General features: G+C 36.1%; 1 protein-coding gene across 1 annotated transcript in view; it reads right to left on the bottom strand.

The window, feature by feature from the left end:
- The window catches only part of SPATA16 (spermatogenesis associated 16), a 220021-nt gene that overhangs the window by 61219 nt on the left and 144525 nt on the right, over positions 1-14277 (bottom strand). The window contains exon 5 of the mRNA XM_014783174.2: positions 9814-9961. Coding sequence (XP_014638660.1) covers positions 9814-9961 — 148 coding nt within the window. The remainder of the gene's footprint in view (positions 1-9813; positions 9962-14277) is intronic.

The following is a 14277-nucleotide window of genomic DNA, read 5'->3' as shown; positions in this document are numbered from 1 at the left end:
AATAAATCAATAGTAAAATTATTCAGAAAACTAAATGAGCCAAGGATATGAACATGCAACTTACAGGTATATATAAATGGTAAAAACATCATTTTTATGAATTTGAAAAATTTTGAGAACAATTCTATATATCTTTTCAAGAAATGTAACATAGGTCAATGAATGACATGACAAGATGTTCAACTTGATTAATAATCAGGGAAATACGTATTTAAAAAATGTGAGATACCATTTCCCACTCACTGATTGGCAAAATTTTTAAAAGTCTGACAGTACTAGATTGATAATGATATATATCAATAGGCAATCTGGTACACTCGTATTTGGATGGTGAAACAATAAAACCACCTTGGTAAGCAATTTGGCAACATCTAACAAGTTGAAGATGCTTATGCTTTATGACACAGGGATTAATTCTACTCCTTAGTATATGCTTCAGAGAATCTCTTGCACATGTGCATAAGAAGACCATACAAAAATATTAATACCACTCTTGTTTGTAATAAGAATATATGGGATGGGGCCGGCCCGGTGGTGCAAGTGGTTAAGTGCGCGTGCTCCACTGCAGCGGCCCGAGGTTCGCCGATTCGGATCCTGGGCGTGCACCGATGAACCACTTGGCAAGCCATGCTGTGTCGGCGTCCCATATAAAGTGGAGGAAGATGGGCACGGATGTTAGCCCAGGGAGGATTGGCAGATGTTAGCACAGGGCTGATCTTCCTCACAAAAAAAAAAAAAAGAATCTATGGGAAACAACTTAAATGACCAGTAACATTAGATTTCATATATAAATTTTGGCAAATCACACAAACATTGAAGATAAATGAATGAGAGCTTATCATATAAACATAGATGAATCTTATAAGTATAATATTCAATAAAAGAAATGTGTAGGAATATGCAAATAGTAAAAATAGCGTTTATATGAATTTCAAAAAACTTGGAGGACAATTCTATACATCTTTTAAAAATACATACATGTATATCCATATATGTATATAGTAAAAGCACAAAGGTATGTACAAGAATGATAAACATTAGAAATTAAGAAAACTGTTCCATTTACAACAACATCAAAAAGAATAAAATACTTAGGAATAAACTTAACCAAGCAAGTGAAAAACTTGTACACTGAAATTTATAAAGTGTTGCTGAAAGCAATGAAAGAAGAGACAAATAGAGGGAAAGACATCCTGTGTCCATGGATTGGAATATTCAATATTAAGATGTCAATAATACCAAAGCTATCCACAAATTCAATTCCTGTCAAAATCCCAACACAGTTTTTTTGCAGAAATTGAAAAGCCCATCCTAAAATTCATATAGAATATCGATGGACCCTGAAGAGCCAAAATAATTGTGAAAAAGTGCAAAGTTGGAAGCGTCACACTTTGCGATTTCAAAACTTACTACAAAGCTACAGTAATCAAAACAGTAATGGTACTAGCATAACGACAGACATACAGACCAATGGAATAGAATAGAGAACCCAGAAATCAACCCTTGCATATATGGGTCAAATGATTTTTCACAAAGGGCGTCAAGACCATTCAATGGAGAAAGGACATTCTGAACAACAAAAGATGCTGGGAAAACTGGATATTCACATGTAAAAGAATGGAATTGGACCCTTACTCTACACATACACAAAAATTAACTCAAAAGTGAACCAAACGCTTTAATGTAAGAGCTAAAATTAAAAAATTTTTAGAAGAATATAAGGGGAAACACTTCATGACTTTGGATTTGGCAATGATTTCTTGAATAGGATACTAAAAGGACAAAAAAAAAAGTAGATAAATTAGACATCATCAAAATTTAAAACTTTTCTGCATCACAGGACACTATGAACAGAGTGAGAAGGCAACCTATGAAATGGAGAAAATATTTGCAAATCATATATCTGATGGGGAGTTCATGTCCAGAATATATAAAGAATTCCTACAACTCAGCAACAACAACAACAAAACAACTTGATTAAAAAATGGGAGGGGGGGCCGGCCCAGTGGCGCAGGTAGTTAAGTGCGTGTGCTCCGCTGTGGAGGCCCGGGGTTCGCCGGTTCGGATCCTGGGTGCACACTGACGCACCGCTTGTCAGGCCATGCTGTGGCAGTGTCCCATATAAAGTGGAGGAAGATGGGCACCGATGTTAGCCCAGGATATATTGGCAGATGTTAGCACAGGGCTGATCTCCTCACAAAAAAAAAAAAAAAAAAAAAATGGGAGAGGATTTGAATAACCATTTCTCCAAAGAAGATATGCAAATAACCAATAAGCACATGAAAAGATGCTCAACATCACTAATCATTAAGGAAATGCAAATGAAAACCACAATAAGATACTACTTCTCACCCATTACGATTGCTAGTAAAAATGAAACAAAATAAAACAGAAAATAACAAGTGTAGGCAAAATATATATACTATATGACTCAACAATTCTATTCCTAGATATATTGCAATAGAAAACATATATAAGAATGTTCATAATAGCATTATTTGTAATAGCCACAAACTGGAAACAACCCCAATGTTCATCAACAGTGGGATAAATATATAAATTCTGGACTGTTCATATAATGGAATACTATATAGCAATAAAAATGAACCAACTAATGCTTTTTGCAACATGGATGAATTTCATAAACAAAATATTGAGCAAAAGAAGCCAGATACAAAAGAATATCTACTCCATGATTTCATATTTATAATGTTTCAAAGCAGGTCAATTAAAATTCAGAGTTTAGGAATGCATAGTTAGGTGACAACACTGTAGGGAAAGGTAAGGAAGTCACTGTTCTAAGACTCAGGAGAGTAGTTACCTTGGTAGCGGGTAGGGAGTGGTTTGGGATTGGGAACGGGCCAGTTGAGGATATCTGGAGAGGTGGCAATGTTTTGTTTTTTGACTAGATGTTTATTCTGTAATAATTAGTTAAGCTGTGCATTTGTTTCATGCATTTTTATATATGTGTGATATTTCACAATCAAAATGTTTTTAAGAATAAATAAAAGGAAAAAAATACAAATGGCTTGGATGGGGCTCTATTTTAGATGTGAAATGCAGGATTATCTGTGGACCCCAAGGGCATCAAGAAACACTCCTGTCTATAAGATGTAAGTTTACTGTGAGCCACGTAGCAAAGCAGAAATAAATAGGACTTGAATGTTGAATATCTAAAACTAAACAACTAAAAAGAAGGATAACACTACAAAACAGAAATTTCTAATTCTCCACAAAAATGACTTGTAGAAATTAAAATTGAGAAAGTAGAGACATTGTTTTATATGATTGGGAGCTCTATCTTCAAGGATTTTAATGCTCAGCTGCATGATTTATTAGATGGCAGTGTCTAATGATTAGCTATAACATTACAGATTGGCTAGATTAGACAGCATAAGTAAGCGTTTCAGGAAAAATAAAGCCATAACATGAGTATTTACCTAGCTACTCCCTTACCTGCTAAGATGAGCTCTGTCTGTTTTAAAATGGCTATGGAGCTTTCTCATACAGACTGTGGTAACTGGTGATAGATAAGAACCTGAGAAACCAGTAAGGCTACCAAAATTGATACTGGAAAGGGACTAATCTGTCTATTTATGAGGGAATAAACTTGCGGAGTGTATCTGGAGAGCTTAGAGTGGGAAAGGAGACTTGGAGGGGAGCTGCCATGTAAGTGCGTGCGTGTGTGTGTGTGTGTGTGTGTGTGTGTGTGTGGCAAGCTTTTGCTGAGCGTTATGGATACAAAACCTATAAACCTATAATACCTGCTTTGTGCCATGTATCCCATTCCAACTCTTCCACCTTGCCCCAACCCATTGGTTTTTCTTGAGAAGCAGCAGTAAAAATTTACATTACTTCCAATTATTTTTGGATTATTAACTGGTAATTCTTTAACTACAGCTCCGTCTGTCTTTAGTCAGATCCCATAAGAAAATATACTAAGCAGGATGCATTATAGTTCCAGGGAGGTCCAGGAGAAATGCAGTCAAAGAAGGTGAGAGACAGTAGACGATGGAGGCCAGAGGCAAACAGTGCTGTAACCTGCTACTGCAAAGGAGAAGAGAACTGCTTGCTGAGAAGTGTTTACTTTCCTTAGATAGAACAGGCCAGAACACCACGCTGCCCATTGGGAAGACCAAGATTTTAATATTTCAAGAACAGAGACTTTAGCCCCATCTATGACGGATTTCTTTACTTTGAGAATGATTCTGCTTCTAACAAGAATTCTGTGGTACAAATTTGAGGTGATTTATCATCTTGATAACCAACCTGACTGTAACACTTTCGTGATAATCTTGGGGATGTAGGCCTTTAATTCTATAACCTTTTCCGTTTGAGAAAGTGGGTTACAAAGAGGAAAATAGTTTGATCTTGAAAACTCTCGATCATGATAAAATTATAATATTTTTCTTATTTTAAAGTAGAAAGAAGAAAATGAGGAATTTTAACTTCATGTTTTAGAGAGCATAAGAATGTATTATCCTTACTGGTAAATGATGACTGAACAAGAACAAGGTTATAAATTCTAGTGAAAAGCAATTTTTAAAGGTCTATTTTAAAACAATATATTATTCCCCTGAACATACATATTTACTCTTGGGAGTTAAATTGCATTGGAAAGACAAAATATGACTCTATCCATCTAAGTGTTAAAGTAATTGATATCTGATCCAGAAAACTTTTCTATTAAACATTACTAAGCATAGATCCATTACCGAATATTTATTTATTTAGCAAATAAATCTTGATATTTTCATCAAGAGGAGACAGGATATGCTTATTGTATTACTTTATTATTATTAAAATACAACCATGCAAGAATAAGAACTATACAGAATTGCATTATTTCATTGGAATATATGAATAAAAATCTCAAGAAAAATCTTTATAAATGAAAACATAATAATTCTGGGGCTGGTGAATTATTATTTGTTTTATATACCCTGACTACTCTGCATGAATCAAACTGAATTTTTCCTTAAATAAGAAAAATGGATAGCTACACTGCTAAAAATTCAGTAATTTTTTCTCCATGAAACATAATACACTACAGCTCTATTATAATACGGCTTTAAGATTTTGGTGGGTCTTACCATATTCCCAAAATAGCAAAAGATGCACAGTTCCTGAGGATGTATAAACCTGGTTGTCCCACAAGGCCAATTTGAATTTTAACCCCCATCATCAGTCTTGTAGAATTTATAAGGGCAATATGGTCCTAGTGCCTGCCACTGAGGGTGAAGTAGGTTTTTCTCATAATGAATCACTAATTTAGTTGGTCCATTCAATAAATAAATTAAAAATATTTAGATTTACATGCATTTCAAAATGAATTTATTTTTATTATTTTTTCCCCTTGCATCTGTTTTTCATGTGGAAATCCCTGACAAGGGTGACTGTGAATTAGGGGTTGGCTAGAGAGAATACACTGCCTGGGGGATCTCTATCATCAGTAGTCTTCCTGCTCATCACCACCACCTCTGCCAGCTATTGCTGGGCTCACAGCACTGTCACGTGACCAAGGAGTAATGAACTCAATACTATCTAGGCTTGATGAAGGTGACCTGGAGTTGGGCAGAGTTTCTGAGTTGGAGGTTTGTCTGCCAGCACCTGCTGGGAGAATTAAATGTGTTAGTCTCCAAGTTTTAATGATAATAACTACTTATCCAGCAAAACTTTGATAGGTAGACTCCTCATCCAAGATCTTTAAGGTGCAGATTTTATGAACTTCATCTGTTGACTGTTTATTTAGATGACCTCTATAATTTAGAAATTCTTACCTATGCCCTCAATTTCTCTTGCTGCAATGAAAACTACAAAATTGTGTTCTATCTCCCATGGGGCATCAGTGTCTCTCCTAAAATGTTATCTTTCTGTGGGTGGGTACAAACACATGTGTATGAGAACAACCACCCGCAGTTGTCCATGGAAGGATGAGTGAGTGTGAGGTAGAAGAGAATGGGCACAAATTGAGTATTTCTGAGGATGGAAATGATTGCATATAGAGGAGTGTTTATTCAGTCACTGAGTTCGCATGAATTTATTTGTGTACATTGTAGATGGAGTAGGAAGCTGTCTACTTTTTATGCTGTAAGACCAGTGTATTAGTTAGAGAAAAGCTACCCGATTTAACAAAGAACCCCCAAATCTCGGTAATCTAAAGTAAGAGAATTTTGTTTATTGCTCATATGGTTATTCAGTGTGACCTTCCACATGGTCCTCAGGGATCCAAGCTTCTTGTCTTGTGGCTTCTTTAGTTCCATGGTCTTATCCACTCAGTCAGTGGTTGGGAAAGAGAGTTCTGCATGGTAGGGTTTTATGGGCTAGGCCTGGAAGTGGCATACATTATTTTTGCCCACATTCTATGGGCCATTACTCAGTCACAAGCGTCACCTAATTGTAACTAACTGTATTCTAGTTACATGCATGAGGGGAAAAGAAAATAGTTTAGTAAACAACTAGACAGTCTTTGCCGCTTTCAGTGGAAAGGACTTCTATTTCCAGACTGCTCCCTCATCTGTTTTCTCCTCCATCATTCTTTTAATTAAAGTCAGCCTTCCATTCCACAATTAGAGCTTAGATTTTAATTGAAAATATTCTCTAGAGGAGAGGAAAAATATAGTCTGATATTTACCCTGAAGTATAAATTACTAAAGTCAGATCCTTTCTTAGGAGCAGGTATATTCTAGCACTACCTAGAATAGTGTCTGGAATATATGTGCTCAATAAATATTTGATGAATAGATGAATAGATGAACAAAGCATCCATCTCCATTGTAGATCTTCTTCTTGTCCTTATGATCTTGGAATTCTGGAGCATAGAGAAAGCGAGAAGAGAAATGGTAGAATAACATAGCAAGCTGGAGAGAGGGCTAAAACTACTTCCAGTCTCCAGTGTAGTATAGGGGATTTCTACAGTAAGATCCAGAAGGCAACTGAGTTCACGAGCCAGCATTCTGGCAGGGAGAGGGAATCTCAGAGTGGCTATAGATTGGGCCAGCTTGTGTGGCAGGAGTGGTTGGCGTACATATAAAGAAGCATCTACACCAAGAGGCAGCATGGGCAACTAATATAGGTGCCCTTGGGTCACCTAATGTGTCACATAAATGAGCCCATTAGGTCCTGCTTAAGCCAACAGTGCTGAACTCAAGTTCACTAGCCACGTAATCAGCAGCTCTACCAGCCTGTACCAGACGTTGAAAGAGGACTCTTTTTTCACATGTCCACTGACCCCTTTGGACATTGGGTATGCCTGAGCTCTGTGAAAGTTGAAACCAGACCAGAGGGAGAGGAGAATCCTGTGAAAAGGGGAAGGAAGTGGTGAATTTGATTAGATAGTTACTGAAGAGAGACTAAATTTTAGAAATGATTGGATGGGACTGAATCCCCTGGGATGGGATAGACTATATTTTTTTGGCTCTGGACAGACCAAAGACCAATATGTGTAAGTAAAAACAGTTTGTACACATCTGCTGTGTGATTGTTCAGTCACACCTGCTGAATGACTATTTATTGAAATAAATGAGTAAATTTTTGGCAGGATAGAAGCTTCTTAAATTCTATCTATAAGGTGGATAAAAGGAGAATCCTGGTTTTGAGGAAGTGCCAACAAAACAAGGTAGCTACTCTTCTAGGCCTTATCTCTCTTTGTGTGACTCACTTTCTAGCTACTGCCTTTGGTTACTGATGCCTGCCCTAATCACCACTCTGCACCTCCTGTTAGAGATATCCAGATGCTAAAGGTAACATCTGACCTTCCCTCTTTCTATGTTTTGTGCCCTCATTCACCTTGGAATTGCTGGGGGAAAAGAAGCCATACCACTACGACTATGCACAGACAGTTAGTAACAGTGGTTTCACAATCATTCCAGCAATGGTTTTGGTGAAGACCCTTTAATCCTTTGCAACTGAGGTGAGTAATGTCATCAATGCAACAGCCTTGTTAGCCCAAAGTACAGGTTCTACAGAGCAAAGAATGTAACCAGTCCCAATGAAATTTAAAATTCTAGACTACATTCTCTACCTTCCCTTCTCCCTCCAGAAGCTGCGTCTTTCCTCTCTATGTTCTTATACAGCACTGTCATACTTGAGCAATTAGTAATTATAAAATAATAGAAACAATAATTAGTAACTTATAATTATCTTCTCTTCCAAGTATAAAATCCTTTAGCATGAATCGTCTTGCCAACAGATCATAATTCATCTTGATAACAGGTTTGATGGAGTTACATGAGACACGAATCTGGATCATTAATGTTATTATTGTTTTTAAACTCTCAGTGGTAACAGTGCTTCCTAAGTATTAATTAATCTTCATGACTTCTCTGTGAAGCAGTTCAAATATAACAAAACTCATTCTACCAGTAAAGGATTTGGTAAACTGGTGATCTCCTCAATGAATCTCTCTTCATTACCAATGGATCTGGGAGTAGAAATGGAAATAGCTGAATCTGATTAATTTTCTATGACACTAGATAGATATGACTTTTGTGTGCTATTCATGCCCCCCCCCAAAAACCCCTGAAGATATCCACAACAAAATAATAAATGATTTATAACAATTAGCAAAAAATGCGAGTTCTGAAACATTCTCATATACTTCCTTACAAAATGTTCAAACTAATGCTCAGCATCAATGGTGAAAGCATTGTGCTTTCTTCTTTTCCCTTTCTCTGCCCTCAAATTCACATTGTTCCTCAGGGATTCACTATTCAATCATCGCTAGTTAGATTTATTTAATATCTTTCCTCTGATGAGCTTGAGGCATTGTGGAGAAACATAAGGACTCCATAGGACCTAAATTTAATGCTTCCATCACACCTCTGCTCCTGTCAGATGGAAATGGTGTAGCTCAATAGCAAGGACTTGGGTTCAAATCCAAGGCTTGCTACCACTGATTTGCTGGGCGTCTTTGGAAAAGCAATTCATGTTCTCTGGTTGCTGTTTTCTTGTTTATAAATGAGAATCATCTCACTTCATAAGTTAGGGAATAACAAGAAAAAATGAATGTAGCATGGCTGGCACCTTAAAAATGATCACTAACGGAGTACATTATTAATCATATAAATCAGTGACTTGGCCCCAAAGCTCTGGAAAAAAGAATGAAGGAGCTTTCATAGGAGGATGGATATTAGGTATGTGCATTTAGAGATTTAGCTTAATGTAGTAGTCATTGTTGAACGGCTCTTAATTTAGTACAAGAAAATCCTTGCCTTAATTCAGAATAACACTTGGCACATAGTGGATAGTAAAAGTAGTTTTGAATGAATGAATAAAAGTAAGTGGCTTCCAAAGACAAAAAGAAAAACAAAGGGTAATACCAGTGTTGTGTCCTCCATGTACACTCGGCTATCCAGATCTCATTTGGATGCCAGTGATTCAAGAACATAAGGAAAGAGGGGATCTGGATGGGATCTTTGAGGCATGAAACAGATGGAGGAAGAAAAGTAGAAATAGCAGGAACTGGAAAAAATCCGTCTGCAGGAAAATATTATAATCACCTAGTTTACTGCTAAAGGATATGGAGAAAGGCGCCATTTCTCCACAGGTTATTCCTTCATTTTTCAAAATCTTAGAGTTTCTAAATAAATTCTCCTCTTAAAATATAAAAACGTGATGGCACAAGGAATATTGTGCTAGACCCGTGGAGCTAGCCCTAATTAAAACCTTAAAATAACTTCCCATTTCAATTTATCAGATTAGAACAACATACCTCTAAAACTGAAACAATAAACAAATAAACCAGAAATGACCCTGTATTTGTTTTAATGGAAATAAAGTACCAGCCGATAGCTTGAAGATATTGAACTTTACCTGTATAGATATATTCCACATATGCAGGATGAGTTTTTGTGAAAACCTCTTTTACTTTTTCTATTTTATCAGCTCTGATTTTTGTTGCAAATGGTGTGTACATAACTGAGAAAGATTCCGCTCTGGTGATGGCTTCTTCAATCATGGCCTGAGAGGAAGCAAACAACCCATTTGGCATCAATAACAATATATGACTTTTTAAGAATGTAAAAAAATATAATTACCTTTATGGATGATTTAAAAATCTATATACTGTACTGCGAAGATAACATTTTGGTCTTGACTATTCATTAGAATGAAATTTTAATTAGTTCTGGAAATACTATTTCATATTAAGAAAACCAATTAAACGAAGAAAGTTTGTAAACAGATACCTCTAACCTGAGCTTGCTTTAAGATAAAAATAAAAATTCTATTTTCTAAGGTGTCATTTGTTACTTGATTTTAAAAATCAAATTCTTAAGTCTAACACAATTATCTTACGAACAGACATTGATGAGCAATTTGTACTTTAAGAAACTAATTGAAATATCTAGATTTAAGTATTTTCTATAAATAACATGAGAAACTAGACAAACTACATTTTTTTCTTCTTCCAATACCTGAGAAAGCCTTTTGGAATAAGAAAAATCATTCTCAACTTCCTCCCAGCAAAGCTTCCCTTCCCTCCAGATCACAGGAGCCTTTTGAGATAGATTTGGCTACTTAAGAATTTCTTTAAATTTTCTTTGCTCGTGTATCATTCTTGATAAAGCCTGCTATCATCCTGAGCTTCCTGTTTTAACTAGGTCCATTACTATTTGAAACAGACCAAAAAGAAAGTTGTGTAAAGTTTTATAAAGGAATTTATCCCTTTCCTACAACTTTTTCTTCTAATGAGCCTTGAACATTGAATAAAAAGTGGAAGTATCTATAGCTACCTCATTTTTTCTGAACATAGCATAAAAGTATATTATAAAAATCCGTATTTATTAATAGGAATAAATTTTTTCCTGAAAACTGAGTGCCAACAACCAAGAAGGAAAAATAATAGATTCGAACTTTCCAACCAAGAAAAAAACCATTTAACAGACAGCAATGTATATTATTTCTGGCATAGAATTTTGTGAATAAGTTTTCAATAGATATTAAAGGCAATAAAGAGTTGACTTTAAACCAAAAAGCCTAATTTAACTTGTGCATTGCCCACTCCATTTTTCAGTGACTTCAAATGGCCTCTATGATCATCTATATTATGTGTAAAAGAGCAGCTTTGAAAGAATTTTCTGGATGCAAAGTGTCCTCCTTTCTCTGAGACTTGAATTAAAAAATTATGTAAATGTTCTAATTTACATTTTAAATTTGTTGTGGGCAAATTTCTGAATGGCTGAATGAAAGAACTTACATTGCTCACAACACTGTCCTTTCCAGGTCTGAGGAACTGGAAGGGGAACAAAGAATGTGATTGTGATGCCAAACCCAGAGCCAGCACTCAGACGGAGGTAGCAGTGGATTCTGAGTGTGCAGCAGGTCCTGGGTGCTGAGGCCTCGATGCCGATTTGGAAGGCCAACAAGGGTAATGCAGGCAGCAGATCTGGAATTCAGAGATGTGGATTAAGAACTCAAGGTGTTTAGGCACCAGGTTCTCGTCCTCCAGCAAAAATAAAGATCCTTTATATTGAGGAGGAGAATAATTTCTCCAGCTTGGTGCTTACATATGTTCACTGCTGGAATCAATCCTTGGATGGCCTGTCCAGGCCAAAAAAGTAAGCAGTGGTTCCTAGAAGCGTGTGGAGTGACGTGCTGAAGAGGGAAGCTGTTCTAGATCTCTGTTCTCAGGTCATGATCTGATGTTACTGGCTTTTGTAAGCTGTTAGTTCCCATACTAGTTGATAGGGCTGCCGTAACAAAGTATCTGGGTGGCTTAAATAACAGAAATTTATTTTCTCATAGTTCCAAAGGCTAGAAATCTGAGATCAAGGTTTCTACAGGGCTGATCTCTTCTTAGCCCTCTCTCCTTGGCTTGTAGATGGCCGTGCAGCTTCTCCCTGTGCCTTCACATGGCTTTTCCTCTGTGTGTATCTGTAACCTAATCTCCTCTTCTTATAAGGACACCAGTCATATTGGATTAAGGCCCACCTAAAGACTTTAAGTTAATCAACTCTTTAAAGACCCTATTTGTAAATACAATCACAATCTCCAACATGGGGTTAGGACTTCAGCATATGAATTTTAGGGGGACATTCCACAATAATTCTGGAACATTATTGAATAACTCATTAGTGAAACAATCTAGAAAAAAACTAGCTTAATTAAAATAGTGGGAATTTTTAATTGCTTTGGGTTAGACATCAGAATATCAGGTTTTCATTTTGTGATAGTAATAATTGGGTAGAGTTGGGTTTGTCTTTCATGAAGAGTCTAATACACGCAATCTAAAAAATTATAAAATATTTTTTAAAAATGGAATATTTTGTAATAGTCATAGATATTAAAACATAGATTTTAATTTACTTTTTATCATCAAAGATTTTTCTTGATTTTGAAAATAAATAGAGGAAGAGACCAGAAGAGGAATTATAGCTTGTAAAAAGTAAGCTGTACTAAAAATGAAGGCAGATTTCAAATGATAGTTTTTAACTTGACAAAAATTTTCTGCAATTGAGTCATTCTTTCCCAATGTGTGAGTTTCTCTAGTACCAATAAATGTGTGCAGAGAATGGGGAAAACCATCAGTCCACGTGTCCTGTTGTTAAGTGTATATTACTGTTAATTATGCTTTCTCTGCTGCTACAGAAAAAGAAGCTTTGAAATTAGGTGTTTACATTTGGGGGTCCTAATAACTCTTTATTACTTTCCTCACATTTATCAAATTTTAAAGCTTATAGTTACGTAAACAAAGAGTTTATGTGGGCAGCTCATTTCCTCTACAAACAGTAACTTATAATAGTTTCTCCTTCTACTTTAGCGAAGCCAAAAGAGCCACTTGCTACCTCAGAAATCAACTTGCCCAGGATAATTGTATAATAAGAGAGACCATGGGAGAGAGAGGGGGAGAGATATACTCCATCAAGAGTAAAGGAAAAGAATCAAAGTAGAGGGAAAGACAACTAGCAACAAAGAAAGAAACAAAATTCATCTCGTTCTCCTAAACCCAAGTGGGTTGGTTCTTCCTGGTAAATTTTTAAGAGCACTCAAGGTGTGCAGGATAAGAAACTACGGCAGAAACTGGCAGAAACTATGAACCTCAAATATTTTCAGGATGATGATATTAACGAAGTTTTTTTTGCCTATCTTTTTGCTGGAGGATTTGGACAAATTGTAACCTTTTAACCATGTGTCCAGTGATGGTGATTCAGTAAGTAGAAATCCTGTCACTTCTAATTAGAAAATGTGATCAAATTATTATAGATTATTATCAAATTATTCCTTTAATGCTCCCAATATCAAGGTTGACCATAATTGCAGTAAATTGCTTTACTTACAAGATTAGATCTGGAGGGAACCTTGGGAATTTTCCAGCCCAATTCACTGAATTGGAGATGACTCAAGTGATTTTAAGTGACTTTTCTAAGGATGAACAGCTTTTTAATTTTATAGAATTCATAATTAGGGTCTCAAATATTATATTTCACTTTCTCTTTTGAAAATTATGGTCTTATCGCCTGGGTTTTACCATCCTGTTTAAAAACAGTCATAATAAATATCATGTTAAATTCTATAGTATTTAATTTGCTTTAGTTTTGCAGTACATGTGAATGCTATAGAATTTTGGAACATGGATATGTATGTAGAACTTGGGCACAAGGTTAGGTGTCTTTCAGACTCCCTTGCAGTTAAGTGTGGCCATGTGGCTGGGTGCAGGCCAATGGAATGTACGTGGGAATGATACCCTTTCCAGGCTTAGCCCATAAAACCCTGCCTAGCATGATCCTCTATTTTCTTTCCCTATCAGCTGCCTGAAAAGAGAAGACTCCCAGGTCATGGGGGAAGATGGAGCTACGTGATGGAAGGAGAATGGGCTCTCATGTTGCTGACTGGAGGAGAACCAATCAGGAACACCCACACTGGACTCTAGTGTGAGAGAGAAATCAACTTTTATGTTTCAAGTTACTGAAATTTTGGAGTTGTTTGTTGTAGCAGTTAGTCTACCTAATAAACAAACAATAATAAAAGAAAATTGGAATCTCTCTCATAATCCATTTTCCTTTCTACTAAGCCTTATGTATTAGTGAAAAAGTAAAGAAAAAAACCATAATATTTTGAGAGAAAATAACTTTTCATTTAGCAGTGTGATAAATGCTTTTATATATCCTATTTCCTTTAATCCTCACAAAGTCCATCTAAGAAGGTACTACTAGTGAATGAATATTATGATTTTTATTTTTTCCTGAGGAAGATTCGCACTGAGCTAATATCTGTGCCAATCTTCCTCTACATCCTACGTGGGTCGCCACCACAGCATGATCGCCAATGAGTGGTGTA

This window comes from Ceratotherium simum, chromosome 15 (assembly GCF_057802395.1).
Source record: "Ceratotherium simum simum isolate JZ-2026a chromosome 15, ASM5780239v1, whole genome shotgun sequence".
Taxonomy (NCBI): Eukaryota; Metazoa; Chordata; class Mammalia; order Perissodactyla; family Rhinocerotidae; genus Ceratotherium; species Ceratotherium simum.
The sequence above is the reverse complement of the archived record's forward strand: the minus strand, read 5'-3'. Positions and strand labels throughout refer to the sequence as shown.